The sequence below is a fragment of the Solea senegalensis genome, linkage group LG10, assembly GCF_019176455.1.
Source record: "Solea senegalensis isolate Sse05_10M linkage group LG10, IFAPA_SoseM_1, whole genome shotgun sequence".
Classification (NCBI taxonomy): Eukaryota; Metazoa; Chordata; class Actinopteri; order Pleuronectiformes; family Soleidae; genus Solea; species Solea senegalensis.
This window is the reverse complement of record NC_058030.1, coordinates 7,635,242-7,653,699: the sequence shown is the minus strand read 5'-3', so window position 1 is coordinate 7,653,699 and position 18,458 is coordinate 7,635,242. Positions and strand designations below refer to the sequence as shown.

The window sequence follows — 18,458 nt, the reverse complement described above, 5'->3', positions numbered from 1 at the left end:
TCCTAAACATACAAAACAAATTCATTTTTGCTCAATTTACATGAACTTAAAACATTGTTCTTTCCCCTCCTCTCTCTCTCTGTGATGCCATGTCCATGAATGAACACTTTCAGATTCATGTGGCAGGAAGTGCCGCCTTATATGGTATAGTGCTCTTTTGCCTTTTTTTTTGCCCATTTATTAAAATCTTTTAAAAAAGTCAGAAAAACTTAGGATAAGAATTTTAAAATCTTTACATTTCCACTAAGAAATCACTTAACTTATTCTCTCAGTTTATGTTCGGTAATGTTTGCAGTTTAATCCTGCTCATTGTTGCTGGATATGTACAGGTTTGCGTCGGATGGTTTAATCCTAATTATAGGGGGTTACTGACCACAAAGCTACTTTGTACACATTCATTTATAATAAGTAATAACTTCCGTTGTTAAGTTTTTTCCAACTATATTCCCTGTTTGACTGACGGTAGTCAATCTTACCTGTTAAACATAATAAATCAGCCTGGTTTTACCTGACTCCAGCTGTCATTTTACAAAGCTAATTAGCATCAGTCAACATCGAGGTAACTAAAAAAACAAATGTGAAAAGACATTATTGCACAAAACATGACAGAGTATGTTTATATTTAACCGCTGCTGGAGTTTGGGTTGCATTACATAAAAAAACATTATTAGTACATTAAATACACACTCACCCGCTCTGCTGATTGTGCTGTGCCAAAGAAGATGGGAATGAAAGCAAGCCAGATGATGCAGGTTGTGTACATAGTAAATCCAATGGGTTTGGCCTCGTTGAAGGTCTCCGGCACGCTTCGTGTCTTGATGGCGTAAACAGTGCACGTGACCATCAAGAGGATGCTGTATCCCAGGGAGCAGATGAGTGACAGGTCGGAGATGTCACACTTCAGCACGCCGCGCGCATTCCCGGGGTCCTGTGTGCGCTGCTCCCCGTAATCCACGAAGGTGTGCGGCGGGTCGACGGTGAACCACATGAAGACCCCCATCAGCTGGACAGAGATCAGCGAAAAGGTGATGACCAGTTGGGACGCGGGTGAGATGAAACGTGGTGCCGTCACGGCCTTCTTGCCCTGCTCGAAGATGCGGTGGATGCGGTTGGTCTTGGTGAGCAGTGCAGCGTTGCTGAAGCACATGCCCAGGCCCAGGAAGATGCGACGGAAAGAGCAGACTACAACATCTGGTGCTGCAATCATGGGGAAGGTGACTATGTAACACAGGAAGATACCCGTCAGGAGAACATAGCTCATCTCCCGTCCAGAGGCGCGTACGATGGGAGTGTCGTGGTAGCGCACAAACGTGACAATGACAAAGGTGGTCGCTATGATACCCAAGACAGAGATGAAGACGGGCACCAGTGCCCAGGGTGAGTGCCACTCCAGCTTGATGATAGGTATGGCCTGGCAGCCGGTGCGGTTCCGGTCAGGTCTCATCTCGTAGGGGCAGAGCTCACAGGTGAACTCGCTGGCCTGGATGTGGTATCCTTCACACCGCTCACAGTGCCAGCAGCACGGGACACCCTTCACCACTTTCTTCCTCTCACCAGTCCTGCAGGGCAGACTGCACACCGAGGAAGGCAGGGAAGAGTCACCGGTGGTCCACTGCAGAGTATCCATCTGTGTGTACAAAGGAGCAGGAAGAAGCTTAGGCTAAATATAACATAAACATCTGTTTACACATCATCAGTTCTGACATTTCTCAGCTTGTTCCTTTCGGTTTATTAAGTAAGAGGAGGATAAGTTAATGAACCATCTTTATTATTATGCTTCAGTGGTCTTAAAATAAAAGCAAATCTTAAAAAAATAAAAAGAGACAAATCCCGCAAAGCTCTGCCAAAGCCGTTCAGATTCTCACAGTGTCAGTACTAGAGCTGAAACAATGACTCGATTCCTCGATTATTAATCGATTACCGGTCGGTTTTAAGCTTTTTTTTTTTACATTATTAAATATTTCTGATTGTTTTAGCTTCTTAAATGTGAATATTTTCTGGTTTCTTTCAACATTTTTCAGCATTTTCTGACATTTTCTGGACCAAACCATTACTCGATTAATCCTGAAAACAATTGACAGATTAATCGATTATGAAAATAATCATTAGTTGCTGCTCTAGTCACAGAGTTTCACAATTATCACCACCAAAATAAAAAAAATATCCTGGGGCTATACAGAGAAAATCTAATCCAAATCCATCCTGTACTTTTTGAGTTGTGTTTCTGACAGACATGCAAACAAATGTGGCCAAAAACATGACCACACTGGCAGAGGTAACATGTCCTTACATATAGATGCAGCTGATTGGTCCAGTGTCCGATGACCTTGTACTCTGCTGTGGACCTGTTGTTGATCTGATACTGGAAGATGTCATAGCGTCCCGGGGCATCGCCGTTCTCGTTAAAGATGACTGGTGTTCCTGCACTTCCTGTAAAAACACATCATAGAACCACGTCTAAGTGTCTCCAGGAATAATTAGAACTTCTGCAGCGAGAGACTGATTTCATCAGTGGTTCATCAAGGCGAGACAATTTGCCTCCTCCTCCTCCTCCTCCTCCTCCTCCTCCTCTTCCCGAGGAAAATCTAAAGTAGATGCTTCATCGGCAACGTTAAGGATGAGAAACCTTTGTTTTGTCTGACTGAATTGTCTATTTGTTCCTGCTCATGTCATTTGAAGCACTTCTGCCTTTGAATAGAATATCTTTACTATCTCTGAGGAGCAATCAGCACTATTCACCCTCATATGACAGGAAACACAACAATTAATACAAATCAAAACACACTACAATTTGAAGGAGGTGAATGACTCGAGAAATGAGACGAGAATAATAATTATAATTTATTTTTCTTTACAAATTAATTAAGAGTATTAAAGCACCAAATTTGTTGAAAGGTGAATGAAGGTCAGATGATAAAATCACATGGTCTCATTTAAAAGGCTGCTTAAACCTGTTTATTCCAGAACTGAAGCAAATTGAATCAAAGCAGGGTGGACTAATATGATATAATAATACTTTACATTTTTTCTTGGTTAAAAGAACCATATAAACAAATAAAAAAAGAAAAAGCAAGGACAGATTCCAAATCAGGGGGAAAAGATTTTTATAAAAAGGTGGCATCACCACTAAACCTCAACCTGAAGCTCGAAGAGCAGCTCTTTCCAGCCTTAAGAAAACAAGACAAATTATTTATAACATGACTCAAGAAAGGTCCGACCAGCCAGCTGAGCTTCAGCCACCGTTGAATCATTCAAAACTACAGAATGCGACAACAACACTGTTCCCTATTAAGAATGAAAACCTCAGCCATCGTGCTGAACTACAGACACGACGATAAAGTCAGGAAAAGGAGAATGTTTTCTGCTGTTGTAAAGATGTAGATTTAAAACAAAAGCAGAGATGTACACAAACATAATCCACACAAACATGCTGAAAGGGACAAAGAGACTTATATTAAGGGAAGGTGAGATGAAGAGACAGAGGTGAACGTTTTCAGGAACAGCTCTGGATAATCAGGGACAGCAAAAGGGCAGGAAGTAAAAGTGAACACACACAAAAAGGAAGTAAAACAGGAAGTAAACCAGACAAGATACACAAGGGAGGAGCCATAAAATAAAAGTAAAAGAGTCCAATAACACAAGAGTCCAAAATAAGAGAAAACACCATTAACTCTCACTCAGTGTCCTGGCACTTAAATCCCGTTGGCATGATGTATCTGGTGTGTAAACCACTTAAAGTATCAAAATACTCTACACTTCTATTTAATTATTTTGTAGATTAAATCACCAAAAATCAAAAATTGGGAGATCTGTCATGTTAACCAGAAGTTGTTGGGATGACATCAGCAGGCTCAGGTCAAAGTATAAAACGACGTAGGGAAAACTGATGCAGAAAATAAAGAATTCTTTTTTCAATTTCTAAAACCCCAAAAGCAACCCATATCATTATTAATGTTTGCCTAATAGCGAAGAATAGCGAAGTAGAAATATTGATTTGAAAATCATGACATACAGATGAATGTTAAGTGTGTGTTTGATAAATGCAGCTGTGCATGTACATTACATACATTACATATGCAGCAACCTGTTTCTGCTGGGTGTATGACAGATTCTTCGGGGGCATCTACTTGTTTTAGAGTAAAAATAACAAAGAACATTCAGTTTCAGTTCATTCGAAACTCAATGTTCTGCTTTCACTACAGACCCTGGATCTGTTTTTATCTTCAGCCACGGTAATTACTGCATTGTATCATCATACTGAACAGTGATGCTATATTCTATACTCCCCCACAGGGAGGAATTATAGAAATATATACATTTAAACGAAGGAGGACAACCGTCCTGAAGTAGAAGTGGATTTGCTTGGAGCAGCTGACGCCAATTGAATACGAAGTGAGTGGGCTGCAGTTTGATTCTATCCTGCTGCGATTTCCATCGTCAACATGAACGCAAGCATCAAAAATCACGTCAGTTTGGAGATGAATCACCACTGTTTGCCTCAGGATGTGGACCGTCCCTCCATCACTGCACCCTCTGCATGTTGCTCTTCATTTCCCTTCAGAGAATCTGTGTTGATATGAACTAAACGTCTTTTCTTAACATTATTTTAAGAAACATGAAAAATGTAATGACACACGCTGCAGCGTTGTCGCTAAACACAACGAGAGAGACCCACAAACAATGTGCTCCACAGAATGAAATGCAGACTAAAGAAAGTGGAATCCAGAATAAAGAGCTATTCAAGTCTCAAAATCTCAGGGACAAAGTGACATAGACGTCTGAAGTTGTTCTCCCTTTGGAACGCGCACTGGAAATATGCAGAATGTCTCAGAAATGTTGAGAATGAATGTGACAGTAAAATGATAACGAATGACAAAGTATGTCTTTGGCTGTTTGGGGGGAAGAAGTATCAAGGCTTGCTGTAAAAACACTGGTTCTCAAACTTTTCATACCAAATATCACCTGAGAAAACACTGAGCTCTCGAAGTAACACCATTATCACCAACGTTACAGTGGTGTAAATAGTCGGCGACAGATTTACTCCCTCCTCTTCCTCACTTACACTTCATACACTGGAATCCAAAGACTGTAAGTGTCTAACTTAACATTCAGTCCAGTTCTAAGATTTATAAGGAAGCCAAAGGGATCATAACCTCACTGAAATGTTGTTGCTGCACTGAAATAAGAACAGATCTTTCAGCAGGCAAATCCCTGTGGAACCAGAAACTCACATATCTACATTTTCTAAAGCGAGATATTAATATCAGCTCATTAGCACCGTCTCTTTAGCTGTGAACTGCGTTTGTTCTCACAAAGAAAATGGTTGAGGGTTTTTTATTCTGACAAAGAGCAGCGTGACTCACTCAAGTGAGACACACCTGAGACACCTGTCTCACGCGGGCAGTGAGAGACTGAAGTCGGTGATGTGTGGTGATGCGTTACATGCCAGAGGCCCAGTCCACGTCGAACTACTTCCTTCCTTCATGCAGAACAGAAACTAACAATTACAATATCTGTGTTTGTTTTGGATTGTTGATTCATAAAAAGCTGAATATCTAAGTCTGCCCACTGCTGTGAAAGAAAAACTGTTTCATGAAATGAAAATCAGCTCAAAGGCTGTGGGTCAAGCAATTGAAAGACTTACAATAACATGTTGAGACTGGCGAAGAACATTGCCTCTGACCCTAACCATGACCTGAACCATGAGTAAAGTCTATTACTATCCTGCCGGAGATATGGGGTTCCACAATTCAATAAGGCTAGACTGAAAAAAGGCCTTTATACAACAGTCAACAGTCACATTTCAGGCACAATAAGGTATTACTGTACTGTATGAGAAGTGAAATCCAAGCAGGACATCACTTGATTCACCTACAGTTTCCATGTCCTCCTCCACCTCCACCACTAATCTGAGGCTTTTTCTTCCTGCAGCTCCACTGCGTTCACACGCAGAAAAACAAGCTTTTATCACCTCTTAGTAAGCATCTGCCGTCCAAAGGAACCTCGCTGACGCTCTGCTGATCATGTTCAACAGGACATTACAATGAAAAAGCCTCATGCATTTGGCTTGAGCACATCAAGCGCTAACATTAGCGCAAGTGTCTCGATTAGCCTCCCTACACGCCTCTAAAAATAAACACATGAGCAAGGGCCACACGGCTGAGTTAGCGATTAGCCCCCCCGGCCTCCGCCGCCGCCGCCGCCAAGCACCGCTTCGTTGACCTGGATTTGCCGCATTTCATACATGGAATTATGGCTAACCTTGCTGCTCCGTGTTCAGAGAAGTGAAGCGTGAAACACAAAGAAGCAGCTCAAGTTTGATTTATGTCAAAGCTTGATGTATGTGAAGGCTCAACTGAGCGTGCTGTTCTCCGATTCACACAGGAAACCCCAAAATACAACAAGACACGCGTCTGTATCTGTCTTTAAAAAACAAAGCTCAATCGAGTCTTAAATGAGTCAGGACTTGGACTTGGTACCTGGACTTACAATATCAATATCAGATCAGTGTTGTAATACATTCATTTATTCAAGTAAGGTTAACTGAGGCCTTTTTGATTTGCCAGCACGAGCTTTACGAGATCACATCAATCACAAAATAACGTTGTGTTGACTTTGTGGGAGTAAAAACACAGCAAAAGCCTTGTTACTTGTCCACGGAACGTCTTTGTGTTTGATTAAAATACAGCCGTGCATTTCTCAGCCTTCAGTGGACACGGGAATAACACGTTCTCCTGTGGTGTGACAAACGCAGAGCGCGTATTCATTATTTACATGAAGTGTAATGTTCAAAGACCATGACATGCATCTCTGAATTCCGCTTTAATAGCGCACAGATTTACCGCCTCAGCCCTGCGGGGGAAACTCCACCACTGATTCAATGTTTAATGCTTCTGCTGCTCCTCCTGAAGACGCCATTGCATCGTGGTGTTCAACCAAAGGCTGCTGAAGCTTTTTGTTTGCCATCTCTACAGTGAATGGAATACTGGAGAACCCACGGTTACAAGAGACGTTATGAGGAAAAATAAAAACGTGTGGAATAAAGGAGATTATATTGAATTCCCTGATTTACATACGGCACGATGTGCATTTACAATATGTCTCGGTAGACTGAATAACACGAGTTGTAAAACCGTGTCAGTGGGCAGTAATGCTATCAGGTTAAATGTGGCAAAGAAAGATGAACGCTGCAGACGGAAAATACAGTAAACTACATTTTCTTTATGCTCACCCTGATACAGAGCGTGTAGAGAGTAAGCAAAATGTGTTACAATAATACAATGGCTCTATTATGCCTGGTTTGTGGTGTTTAACTCAACAAAAACACCTCTTTAGCAATGATAAGCACCGTGTGCAGCAACTGCTCTTCCTCGCTCATCTCCATCTCCTGCATCTCTTCTGTTCCTGATGCAGCCTTTACATCTTCCGTCTGGGTCAATGTCAGGTATAATTATGTTTATTATTGTGAATGTTACGAGTCTAAGGCAACAAAGGCTGTCGTGGAATGCCGAGGAACTTCATCCATGCAGTTGTTGTTTAATACTGTTGCAAAAAGACTTTAATGGGAGGCATCTTTCTTTCACATTAAAAGCCTTCAGCAGCTCAAAGGGACACAAAACCCTCACATTGCTCATTAGGCTTTAAATCTGCAGGATTTCATTGATTTGCTTGTGCAGGAACAAGAGTACAGAATACTTGTTTTGCTTTGTTTTTTTTAGACCCTGAGTGATATTTGAGAATTCCTGGTATTTGGTGACTTTTATTTTTGAAAATGAACCACTCAGCCTCTCTCTGTTCTTCTGGTGGTGGCAAATTGATTTCTAAAGAGGCAAACAAAAATACAAAAAAGGAAATAAAAAGTTCTCCCAGTTGGTTCACAACCCTTATTGAGGGTAATTTCATAATTGTTCATTTTATTATTTCCTTTATTGTCTGCTCTAGTCATTCATAATAGTTGAATTTTTGTGGGACATTTATGTGGCGGTGCAGCTAGTACTATGTAAATGTGCTGTGTATTTAAAGGTTAGTCCGTGGCAAAACTGACACATTCAACAACACATTCATCTTGAAAGAGGAAACGTCACATTCATCTTCAGCCGTCAGCACAAGTGCAGAAACTGAAGTTTGCATGTGGAACATGTTTTTTTTTTTACAACTGAAATGAGAAATTCTTCTCTCTGGGGTGTGAAAGGGAAAACGGCCTCGACAATAAATACCAGATGTTGCACAGAGGGATAGTGGGCTTTCAAAGCTTCAGTGAAACCCACGTACGACCTTGACTCGAGCAGAGAGAGGGAATGTTTGAATACAAGACGACATGATATGCAGGAGGGGAAAAAAAAAATGGACTTAATCAGTTTCAACAACATCATCCTACTTCTGCCTTTCCTTTCTTCCTAGTACCTGTATTAGCTACAGTTAATATCTTAGTTAGTTAGTGAATATCTTATCTAACACTACCAGAGATTGATTAATAATGATAAGATAAGATAGTCCTTTATTAGGAAATTTACATCGTCACAGCAGCAAAGTCAGTTAGTGTTCACACGGATCTGTGTCACAGGTGCCGCCTTTGTAATTTACCGTGGGAATAATACACAACGCCTAATACACAACGTCAAAGTTATGACTTGTTTTATATAAAACTTTTTGGTAGTGATATAAAGTAGCAATAATTGTGCAGAAGTCACAAAATAGACTGCTTTTATTTTCTTTTTGTTCATAAAAAATGAGCCAAACGAAATTTGAACTGCGACGTATTTAGAGTACTTTTTGCTCAGGTGTGTTCATGCAGTTGGTAAGTTGTGCTGAAACACTATATACACTATATTGCACATTCTTACTGTACATTTTAACATAGCAATGGAAAAAAGCAATATGACTATAAGAAGTTAAAATAGAATGTACATTATAGACAGTTACCAGAATAAATACACTATGAGCTTGATATTTACTGTATAAACAAGGATTGAACAGGAGATATTGCACTCATGTAAAGTATTGATTGCCATGATATGGCAGTAATATTTTGTCGCACCAGCAGGATCGTCTGGACAGTTTCTTGGACTCATTATGATGTCTTATGATTGATTATGTCTGATCCGTTTACATTCAACTAAGTATTAATTAAATATGGACCTGACATGTTAGAGTTACATCTGTGGCGACTCCACCTGACACTCACTCGAGTCTGGGCGACTCCGGTTGAAAACGCACATTACGTTCATTAGCTCAAACTACTGATAGGACATTTAAATGGGAAATTGACAGTGAGCTAGAAAGAGGACGCGTCCCCAGGTGTAGTAACAGTAATGTCTCTGATTGCCCCCAGGGGCAATAAAAATGTTTACCAGAGCTGTCCATGTAATAACGGCTCTGACATTCAACATTACATTACACTAACAACTGAGCACTCACAATTTCTCCCCTTCCCCTGTGTAAAAACACAATATACATGCAGTACATACAGGACACTACACTACTACAATATACTGCAACACTGTATTGAAAAGCACGCTGGAAATGATTGGAAAGACATCATTCACAGTGATTTATGGGATGTATAATTATGTACGCTGTCTTGTGCCTTTGCCTTTAATGTTTTTCCGATATTTTCGTGGTCTGAATTAAATGTCTGCTGGCCAGCATGCAGCTTGTGGCAGGTCAACCTGCTCTCAAGGGCTAAATAAAACTCTCAAGGCCAAAATTAAAGGGCTGTTTCACCCATCCCAACTTGCTGCTGTGTTTGTTTCCTTCATATTCTAATACAGAGTTGGATTAAAGTTGACCTGTTTTTTAGCTTTTCATGTGGACTTTTTGTCCGTCTTATTTATTTATTTCAATCCCAAATTCCGGTATTGTGGGAATAAGACCTGTATGTATCTCAGATCCACTGTCTGATGATCAATGGACATTTAGCTCAGGGTATATATATATATATATATATATATATATTTCATGAGTGAAGTGGCCCTTTAAAGAATTAATGACTTGTGGAGCCTTGCTAAAAATGGATGGTCACAGCTGTTTAGTATAACAACAAAAATGTTATTATTCAGAAACATCTGTCGCAAATCAATCCATCGCCCCAAATGTATAGAAAACATATTGAGAAACTTCTTCTCCTCTGTAACACTAACATCTCAGCAAATATTAGTAGCAGTGTGTGAGATGGAACATCCCACAGCTGTGACTGTAATGTCATGTGTTTATTAAACTTGTGTAGTAGCAGATGGATCATCACACTGTAGCAGCTCCCACTGAGCACGGAACAATGAACGTGGAAAAACCTGCCAAAACAAAACTCAGCGAACACATTCGGTGTTTGGTAATGATCGGAGGATTCCCTGACGATGGAGGAGGTGGACAGATGAATAAATAAAGGGTTAATGTGAGAACGATGTAGGGTCATTTTCTCACATGACACGGAAGCTTCATAAAGGCTGGAAAGTTTAGTTCTGGTCATTTAAAGGCACGGTATGCGACACGTTGATATCCTATTCAAGCTACAGTGCATAACGTTTAGTGATTTTTGTTGTGTGTTGTTATTATTCTTGTCCCCCCCCCAGAAACAAGTAAACACTTTTCATATTTTACAGACCAGAGTGAGGGAGCGTTTTTTTTTAACGGCAGCACAGGGGCAGGTGAGGACAAAAGTGTCCTTTGAAAAACCAGGTTTTCTGAACACTTCTGAAACTTTTCATTGGCACTTTTTTGTGTTTTCAGTCACACTCAAACCTGTTTGTCTCGCTTCACTACCTCAACGTTGCCTCTGTCTGTCCTGACACAAAACGAATCACTCTCTGTGTAAAGGAAATGTCACTGGGCGACGCACAATCTAAACTCTCTGCTTCAATGAGAAACACCGCGAGTGTCGAGTGGAGCTGATACGATTAATCGCCGGTGTGTGAACTCATTTGGCCTAAACGTTACTGGCATTTTATTTATTACGTGCTCACAGTTTTCGCGAGTCCTCACAACACAGCCAGAGCGGCGATGACACAGCCAGAGGTTTACAAGCAAATCACAGATGTAAGAGTCTTTTCCAGACTTGCAGACTCTAGGATTTTAGGTTAAACCGGCAGATTTATGGAGAAATTGTGAAGAGCAGATACCTCCACCAAGGCCAAACAATCCTACACGACTGCCTTTCTTCTTTTACAGAAAACTGACATTATACTAACGCCACAGGCATGTCTAACATTTCCATTATAAACCGACCAGCACCAGCTCTCACCGTTGAAGTTAACAGCACGGACGTGAGCCAGCAGCTCTTTGCCGTCGATGTTGGCCATGCGGGGACACAGCCCGGGGTATCCAGTGCACAGCTCGCGGTGCATGTGGTGAAGAGCATGGGCCATGGCATACACAGCATCCATCACAAACTGCACCTTGCCCTCCTGCTCGTAGGAGGAATCCCGGCCAACTTTCTCCAACCCTGGAACAGAGGGGAAGAGAAGTGTCAGATTAATATTCACTGAAAAGATCAAGTGCATACAACCGGGAGAGACGGAGATTTGCGAGTCATTTGATGTAAAGTCGATTATAAAGTGTCTTTTTTTTTTGTGCCTTGTCGTTATGAGATTCATAGGAACATAGGGACTGGTTTTGTTGATATCACTTTACTGAAAATGCAATTATAGGATTTATGACAAAGTAAGTCTACATTTAGACACAGATCATGTCATTATGGTAATATTCTCTTCAGTTAGTTTTATGAGTAATACGTATCTAACATGTCTCTCCTACATTCTTAAGGAGATAAAAATCATGAGAGGGTAAATTATGAAACATATTCTAAACATAGAATTTTCTCATATAGATATGTTAATCACAGCGTATGTTTTCCTTTCACTGAATACATTGTGCTTGTTGTATTTTCATCTCTCGGGAATAGAGCGATGTCTTTGTAGATTCCCTGACGGTAGTTGTTGAGTTTAAAATAACAATTAATGCAAGAGTGGGAAAAAGCATGAAACAATGGCATCTATTTGAACCCGGGTGGAGCTTCTTCAGCCACGAGTGTCTGACTTTCTTTATGAGCCTCAAACGGCAGCAAGGAGAAGCTCTTACCCCGTGAGGAACCTATCTTCTCCAAATTATGCATTAGCATTAAACAACACATTAGGCTCCGTCTCACCAGCTGTGCTCTCATTGACACAGAGGAAAAAGACATCCTCAACTTTATCCCAAAAAAACGCTTAGTCCTTCCATAAACGCCTTATTAGAATTGTGGTGGTTGGGGATGATCACACTGTTGGCCGAAAACACAAAGAGAAGAGGCAATAAATGCAGAGGAAACAAACTGATGGATAGGACCCTCAATCAACACAATGTCTTCGAATTAATAGGAGCTTAGAAATGAAATCCAATTTAATTTTAATAGTAGGCGGACGGTGAGGGATCTGTCTGGAGGGAGAAATTTACTCCGGCAGCAAAGACTGATTACACGCCAGTGGTAATGGATGAGCCTCGAATGGTGAGCAGAGAGCGGAGGACGTCATACAGTGGAGGAAAAGAAGAGATGTACAGCCAAGCTGCAGATTATGAGAGGCGTCGAAATAGTCAAAGAATTCTGCACATAGATTTTATCCTGGAAAATCGAATGTTGCTTGAATGCAGAGAAGAAGCTTCACTGTGCTGGATAACAGCAAAATAATCCCAAAAAAATAAAAAATAAACTTCGTCACCAAGCTTTTCTGAGAACTTATAATTCAGTTCAGTTACCATTAAACCCTTTTTTGTACAAGCACAATTTGCATTACCGTGATTACGCGAAGGTTTGTGCTAAATTCCAACAGTTTCTGAAAGCTGAGAAGTTGCAAGTCAAAGCCAACGTGTGGTTATTACGGTAATTTCACTCGCGCTGTTGCAGGAAGCCGGCAAATCAGTGTCTTTGTCAACACAGAGGAGAGAGTTGGAAAAACACTTGTACTTAGTTTCCATTTTTAGAGCCTGTTTTTGGACATTGAGACATAAACAAATGTTACTTTAAACATGTTTTATACTGTTCAAATTTCAAATTTAACAACGCAGAATGTGGTGTTCATGTACAACTGTTTTTTGTTTTTTTAATAAAACTTTTAGTTTTTCGTTATTTAAAATTGTTAATACACTATTTTAACATGCAGTTAATTGTAAATAACTGCAAATATTGAAAGGTATTGGCCCTTTTATGGTTAAAATAAGCAAAAATATAGTCCAGACGGACATTTTGACGCTCAGGTGTTGGGTTAAAACTCAAAAGGTGTTTAGCTTGTCCACTGTTGCCCTCCTGATGTGAATATAAAGGGGTGATTCTGGGTATAATGAAAACAACAATGCATTATTTCAGATGATTGTACACAACAATATACAATTTTATATTCCACTTATGGAAATAGTAATGCAAATAATTTCAACCGAAACTTCCTAAATTAACCGATAATGAGGCAACGCCGCTATGATTTTAAAGCAAAACACACAAAACAGGAAGTTGTTTCCTGAGGAAAAATAAGGAGGTGGAGACCAAACACAGAGCTACAAAAAAGAGTGGATATTGATATTCATTTTATCAGGTGGACTCAAGCACTTCTCTAAATTACAGTGCCAAATTCCTAGTCCAGCTTTCCATCCCCTTGTTCTAAAGGGGGTTGATGGAATTAGGGTCATGAGGCCATTGTGATAAAAACAGTTTATCCTCCAAGGACCATGAATATTCCTCATAGTTTACATTCACATTTGTCCATGGCTGTTGAGAAATGTTTTGCTTTTTTTCCCCTGCCCACACAAAATGCAGGCACCATTTTCACCTGGTGCTTCATTTGCACAAAAGTAATTTCACAGCCTCTGATTTTGGAGCTGTTCTTTACTGAAACAAATGCCTCACTAACTTCTCACCCATAAACTTTTTGAGTGAAAAAGCAAGCAGTGTGTTTGTCCATGCACAAACTGGCCATAATGAATTTTGTCTCCCTATTTTCTAACAAGCGCTGATGCATAATGATGACACGAGTCCAACACTGGACACGGCGTGAAGGCAGAATTAAATGCCTGACTCGCAGTTTTATGACAGCTCTGCTGGCATTTCAATTATACATCACTTGCAGGACAAATCTAATTACCTCTCTAATTACACACCCACTTCCACCTCTCTGGCATCCTTCTGTTTACACAGGTTAGTCGTGATGGGATAAGTTCAGGGAAACCCGCTGAGCCTCAGTGTCTCAAACGAAAGAGAATACATTTACATTAATAGCGTATTTTATTGGTGCAGTTGTTCATCAGTAACATCAGCAGAGGGTTTATGATGGTGTTTCATCTGATTCTGACTGGGACAACATCAAGGCAGGAAACATGAATTTGCCATAGTCATGTCTCAGAGCTGCTCACATATTCATGGATTCATCTTGTGACCACAAAGAACGGAAATCTACTCATCATAAAAACAATTTTGTTAAATAAAAAAATAAATACTGCCCATCTCTATGTTTAGAAACTGATTTGCATGAACGACAAACAGATCATCATGCATGAAGTATGATTCGGATGAAAAATGGCAATTTTTGGCGATATAGCCTAATTTTATCATCCTAATTGAGCTGTATGACCATGATGTATTTGGCCTGCATTTTTTTGTTGTTCTATTATGCAGTTTGTAAAATGAAAACAGAACAAATAGAGTGACTGAACACAGAAATACATCATTACATACATTCCCTCCTTGCCTTTGCAGCAAGAAGACCCCGGTTCACGATCCGGTCAGAACAAGGGCCTTTCTGCATGTTCTCCCTGTGTGTGTGTGTGTGTGTGGGGGGTTTTCTTCCTGGTTCTCCGGTTTCCTCCCAGTACAACGATATGCAAGATAGGGATTAGGTAAATTGGACGCTCTAAATTGACCGTAGGTGTGAGTGTGACAGTTGATGGTCATGTGGAGGATGAAGTAAATGAAGATGGATGAATGTTTAGTTTTTTTCAGGGGTTAAAGGTCAGATTAAACAGGTTCGTTTTCTGTCTCGCTGGACTACAATGAGTTAAAATGCAACTCTTTGCCTTGCAGCTCCACATATAAGCCTGTAAAAAAATGATTGTCATCAGTGGGAGGTAGAATGAAAGCTGCTCCCTGTCATTTTCTCCTTTTCCTCCTCTTCAGAGAAAACGGCTGAAAAAAAGAAATAAAAATTCTGAGTGCTGCACTACACGCGAAACAGCTGCTCAATGGAGGCGTTTTCTCCCCTTCAGAGATCATCGCTGCTTTCAAACTGAAGGAAAAAAAGACGCCTGGCCCCTCTCGACACCACTTCTTCATCTGCTGATGTTGCTAACCAAACAAATGCAGCGCAGGAAAAACTCGCGCACACACAAAAGAGATGTTCACATGCAAATCGGGCTGTTATATCCCGTCAGCACAAAGTAACATTGTTTCAAAAATGGTGGGAAAACAATGCGGCTCTTAACTCGGCGCCCAAATTGTTCGACAAAGCAGAAGAAAAGAATCAAATATTCATGTTCTCTGGTAAAAGTGTTTGAGTCTCCATGAGGAGGAGTGAAAAACAAAAGCAACTCCTCCTCCACAGCTATTAATATTGAATCCCTGATGCAGAGTGAAGATTTACATCTGCAGCTTAGTTTGCTCAAATACATCAACACATTACAACATCTGAGGGTCATGCTGGATTCTAAATCTTTGTTTTCTAATTTTCTACAACCTGAATGTTTTCAAATTCATGTAATAATTACAATTCATCCTACTCCCAACGGAAAATAATAATGCTGAACCTGCCTCAGCAGTACCATGTTACATTGCACTGACCATATGTGCACGTTTACACTCCTGGTGGATTAATTTGTGAGGTGAACAGCGTGTGTGCGCGCTGTATTCCTGCACGTGTGCTCAGAGCTGCAGCCATCATCAACGATCCTCGCCATCACAGCCTGTTTTCCCTCCTGCTGTCTGGGAAAACGTACAGGAGCATCTGTTCCAGATCCTGGAGTTTTCCCCCACAGGCAGTCAGGATCATAAATGGAATGTGTTCCCTCAAACTTTCCTCCAATTCTTCCGTTTTGTTTGTCATTTATCTTACTCACGTAGAAAAAAAACCCCTCTTGATTGTTGAGTAGTTGTGTTCCTCTCATCAGATGAGCATGGAGAGACTCTTTCCTTTCATATGTGACACAGGACCTGAGGCAATCGCTCCATCCTTCAAAACTCTGAGCTCATACTCATTGCTGAGCTTTGGTGGGGAATTTTGGATTGTAATCATTTTTTTATGCGTTTAAAATGACCTGAAAATTCAAGGTATAAGCCTATGTTTTGTTTTGTTTACCTGTCTTTGGGAAGGCATGTCGATTCTATTAACTGTCTTTCCGTCATTGTTACGATTTGCTGAGCTGGTGAGAAACGTCTGTGTATGTGTAATAATAATAAAAATAATAATAAAAAATAATAAAAGTTCATCTTGAGAATTGAATCCTTACACAAAACACAAACCAATGAAAGTGTCACAACATCCCCAGTATTTCTAACAAGTCTGTGATTACAAAATGGATAAAGGTTCAATTGAATCATCATCACCTGGTTTTCTGAACAGCCTGTCACAGTCTGTCACTGACCGGAATGCTGGGGGTTTGTATTGAGTTGAGGTGCAAATGAAAAACTTGTCTCCATTCTCCAAACAAGCCTTCCTGTCAGCTGCTGCTACTCGCACACAAACAAACGGACACTAATTATAGATCAGAGTCGATGAGCGGCTGACAGGGAATCCATCGAGCAGAGGCTGCAGAGACCAGGGTCGACTCAGAGACTCAGAGGTCTGCTGATGTCTGCTTGCACAGAGGGGAGTGCTTTGACTGCAAAGTGCATCACAGATGCAAGTTTTCACACTGTTGCAGGTGAGTCACCAGGATCATATGTCGCACTTGTGCGCTTCTGTGAACAGCCGTCATGTGTGAGCTCACATTTCTGAACCAGAATATTCTGACACTTTGCCAGTCTTGTATAAAGTACGAGTAAAATTATGTTACCAGAAAATGACTTTTTTAAAAAATAAGTAAAAAAGTAAAAGTCTTAACCCATATGACATTTACTGATATAAAAATGCACAGCAGCTCATCAAGACTAGACAATGCTATATAAATACAGACCATTACCAATTCTTCTTCTTTTTCGTTTTATTTGGTAGTAACAAGTAACAAAGATAGTTAGTACAGTAACAGTATACAAGTATTTGTACTTTGTTCCATTACAACACTGCACCTTTGAATAAATAAGGGTAATGATAACCGTTCCCTGGTTTTGAATGTGAATATACTGTGGTTAAGGCTTGGAAAACATCGCAAGTTTTCATCCAAATATCAACGTCATCTTCATTAACCAACAATTCTTCATCACAGCGGCAAAACCTGCCAATTTTCTATAACCTTTGGTCTGGGCCTGTGGTCTGCTGCTGTTTGAAGACGATGTTACACGACACCTTCTTTTTCTATGTGATAAAATGCACCTGATTTTATTTTTGGTAAAAAAATGTAATGATGCAGCATTTTGATGTTCTGCAAAAAAATAAATAAATCCCCTTTCCAGACTTACAGAAACATAAAACTAATATCAAACACTACTTAAGGGCATTTTAAAACTCATAATTTTCCTTTGACACAAAAGATATATAGTAATAATGCATTATATCCATTCAGAATGATGAAATATTATGGAATATTACAGGTATTCTCAATGGATTATCCACAATTCTATGGTTGTATTTACATGATGATACTCCAAAGTCAACTTGCGAGGTGTGCTTTTATTGGAGGGAAATTTATTCATCAACTATAATAAAGATTTAATGACTTTAGTTCTTTTAAATATTCAGAGGCCGTCACCCATTAAAAATCTTAATTAATCAGACACCGTTTATGTCTCAACTTTTTATGCTCCCAATTTCAGTTTGAAGTTGAATGTAAATCTTAAATACCACTTACTGGTGAGTCACCACACAACGGAAACAAAACACAACAAAACATGGTCTATAAAAATCTCCCCTGCCATTTTTTAAAATGAAAACTAATTCCGATAGATATCGTTCATTCAGAGCACCATCTCACCCTAAACAGTGAAGAAAGAAGTCAATTAGTTTAAAATGTTACATAAATTCCCCAACAAGCATTCAGGAAGGAGGAGGAGGAGCTAAAGGTGGTGGTTACGTGGATTTAGAGGAGAGATAGTTATTAGTGTAATGAATCGTTTGTTGTTGTTTTTTCTTACTCTGGCAGGTGCTGTGAATCGGCAGCTGCGAGCGCCGTGGTGCGGTGGTGTTACCCCTGAGTTGTGGGCGATGGAACATCATCCTCAGACCTCAGGCCACCATGTCTAATGGATATTTAATTATCCTTATTATTACAATTAATGCATAGGCCTTCCCAAGTGTTCTCTGGAGGGACTAAACTGAGTGTACTCTGATCTTAATCCGCTCCTGAAGCTGCTGCTG

The 18,458-nt window shown here is 40.1% G+C and overlaps 2 protein-coding genes across 6 annotated transcripts in view; both read right to left on the bottom strand.

Moving 5' to 3' along the window:
• The window catches only part of LOC122776381 (receptor-type tyrosine-protein phosphatase zeta-like), a 940,026-nt gene that overhangs the window by 104,231 nt on the left and 817,337 nt on the right, over positions 1–18,458 (bottom strand). The gene's annotated exons all lie outside the window — the stretch shown is intronic.
• The window catches only part of LOC122776390 (metabotropic glutamate receptor 8-like), an 81,004-nt gene that overhangs the window by 14,214 nt on the left and 48,332 nt on the right, over positions 1–18,458 (bottom strand). For both annotated transcript variants that reach the window (XM_044036906.1, XM_044036907.1), the window contains exons 7-9: positions 11,237–11,437; positions 2,291–2,430; positions 692–1,627 (exon numbers count right to left, since the gene is read on the bottom strand). In XM_044036906.1, the coding sequence (XP_043892841.1) occupies positions 692–1,627; positions 2,291–2,430; positions 11,237–11,437 (1,277 nt within the window). The remainder of the gene's footprint in view (positions 1–691; positions 1,628–2,290; positions 2,431–11,236; positions 11,438–18,458) is intronic.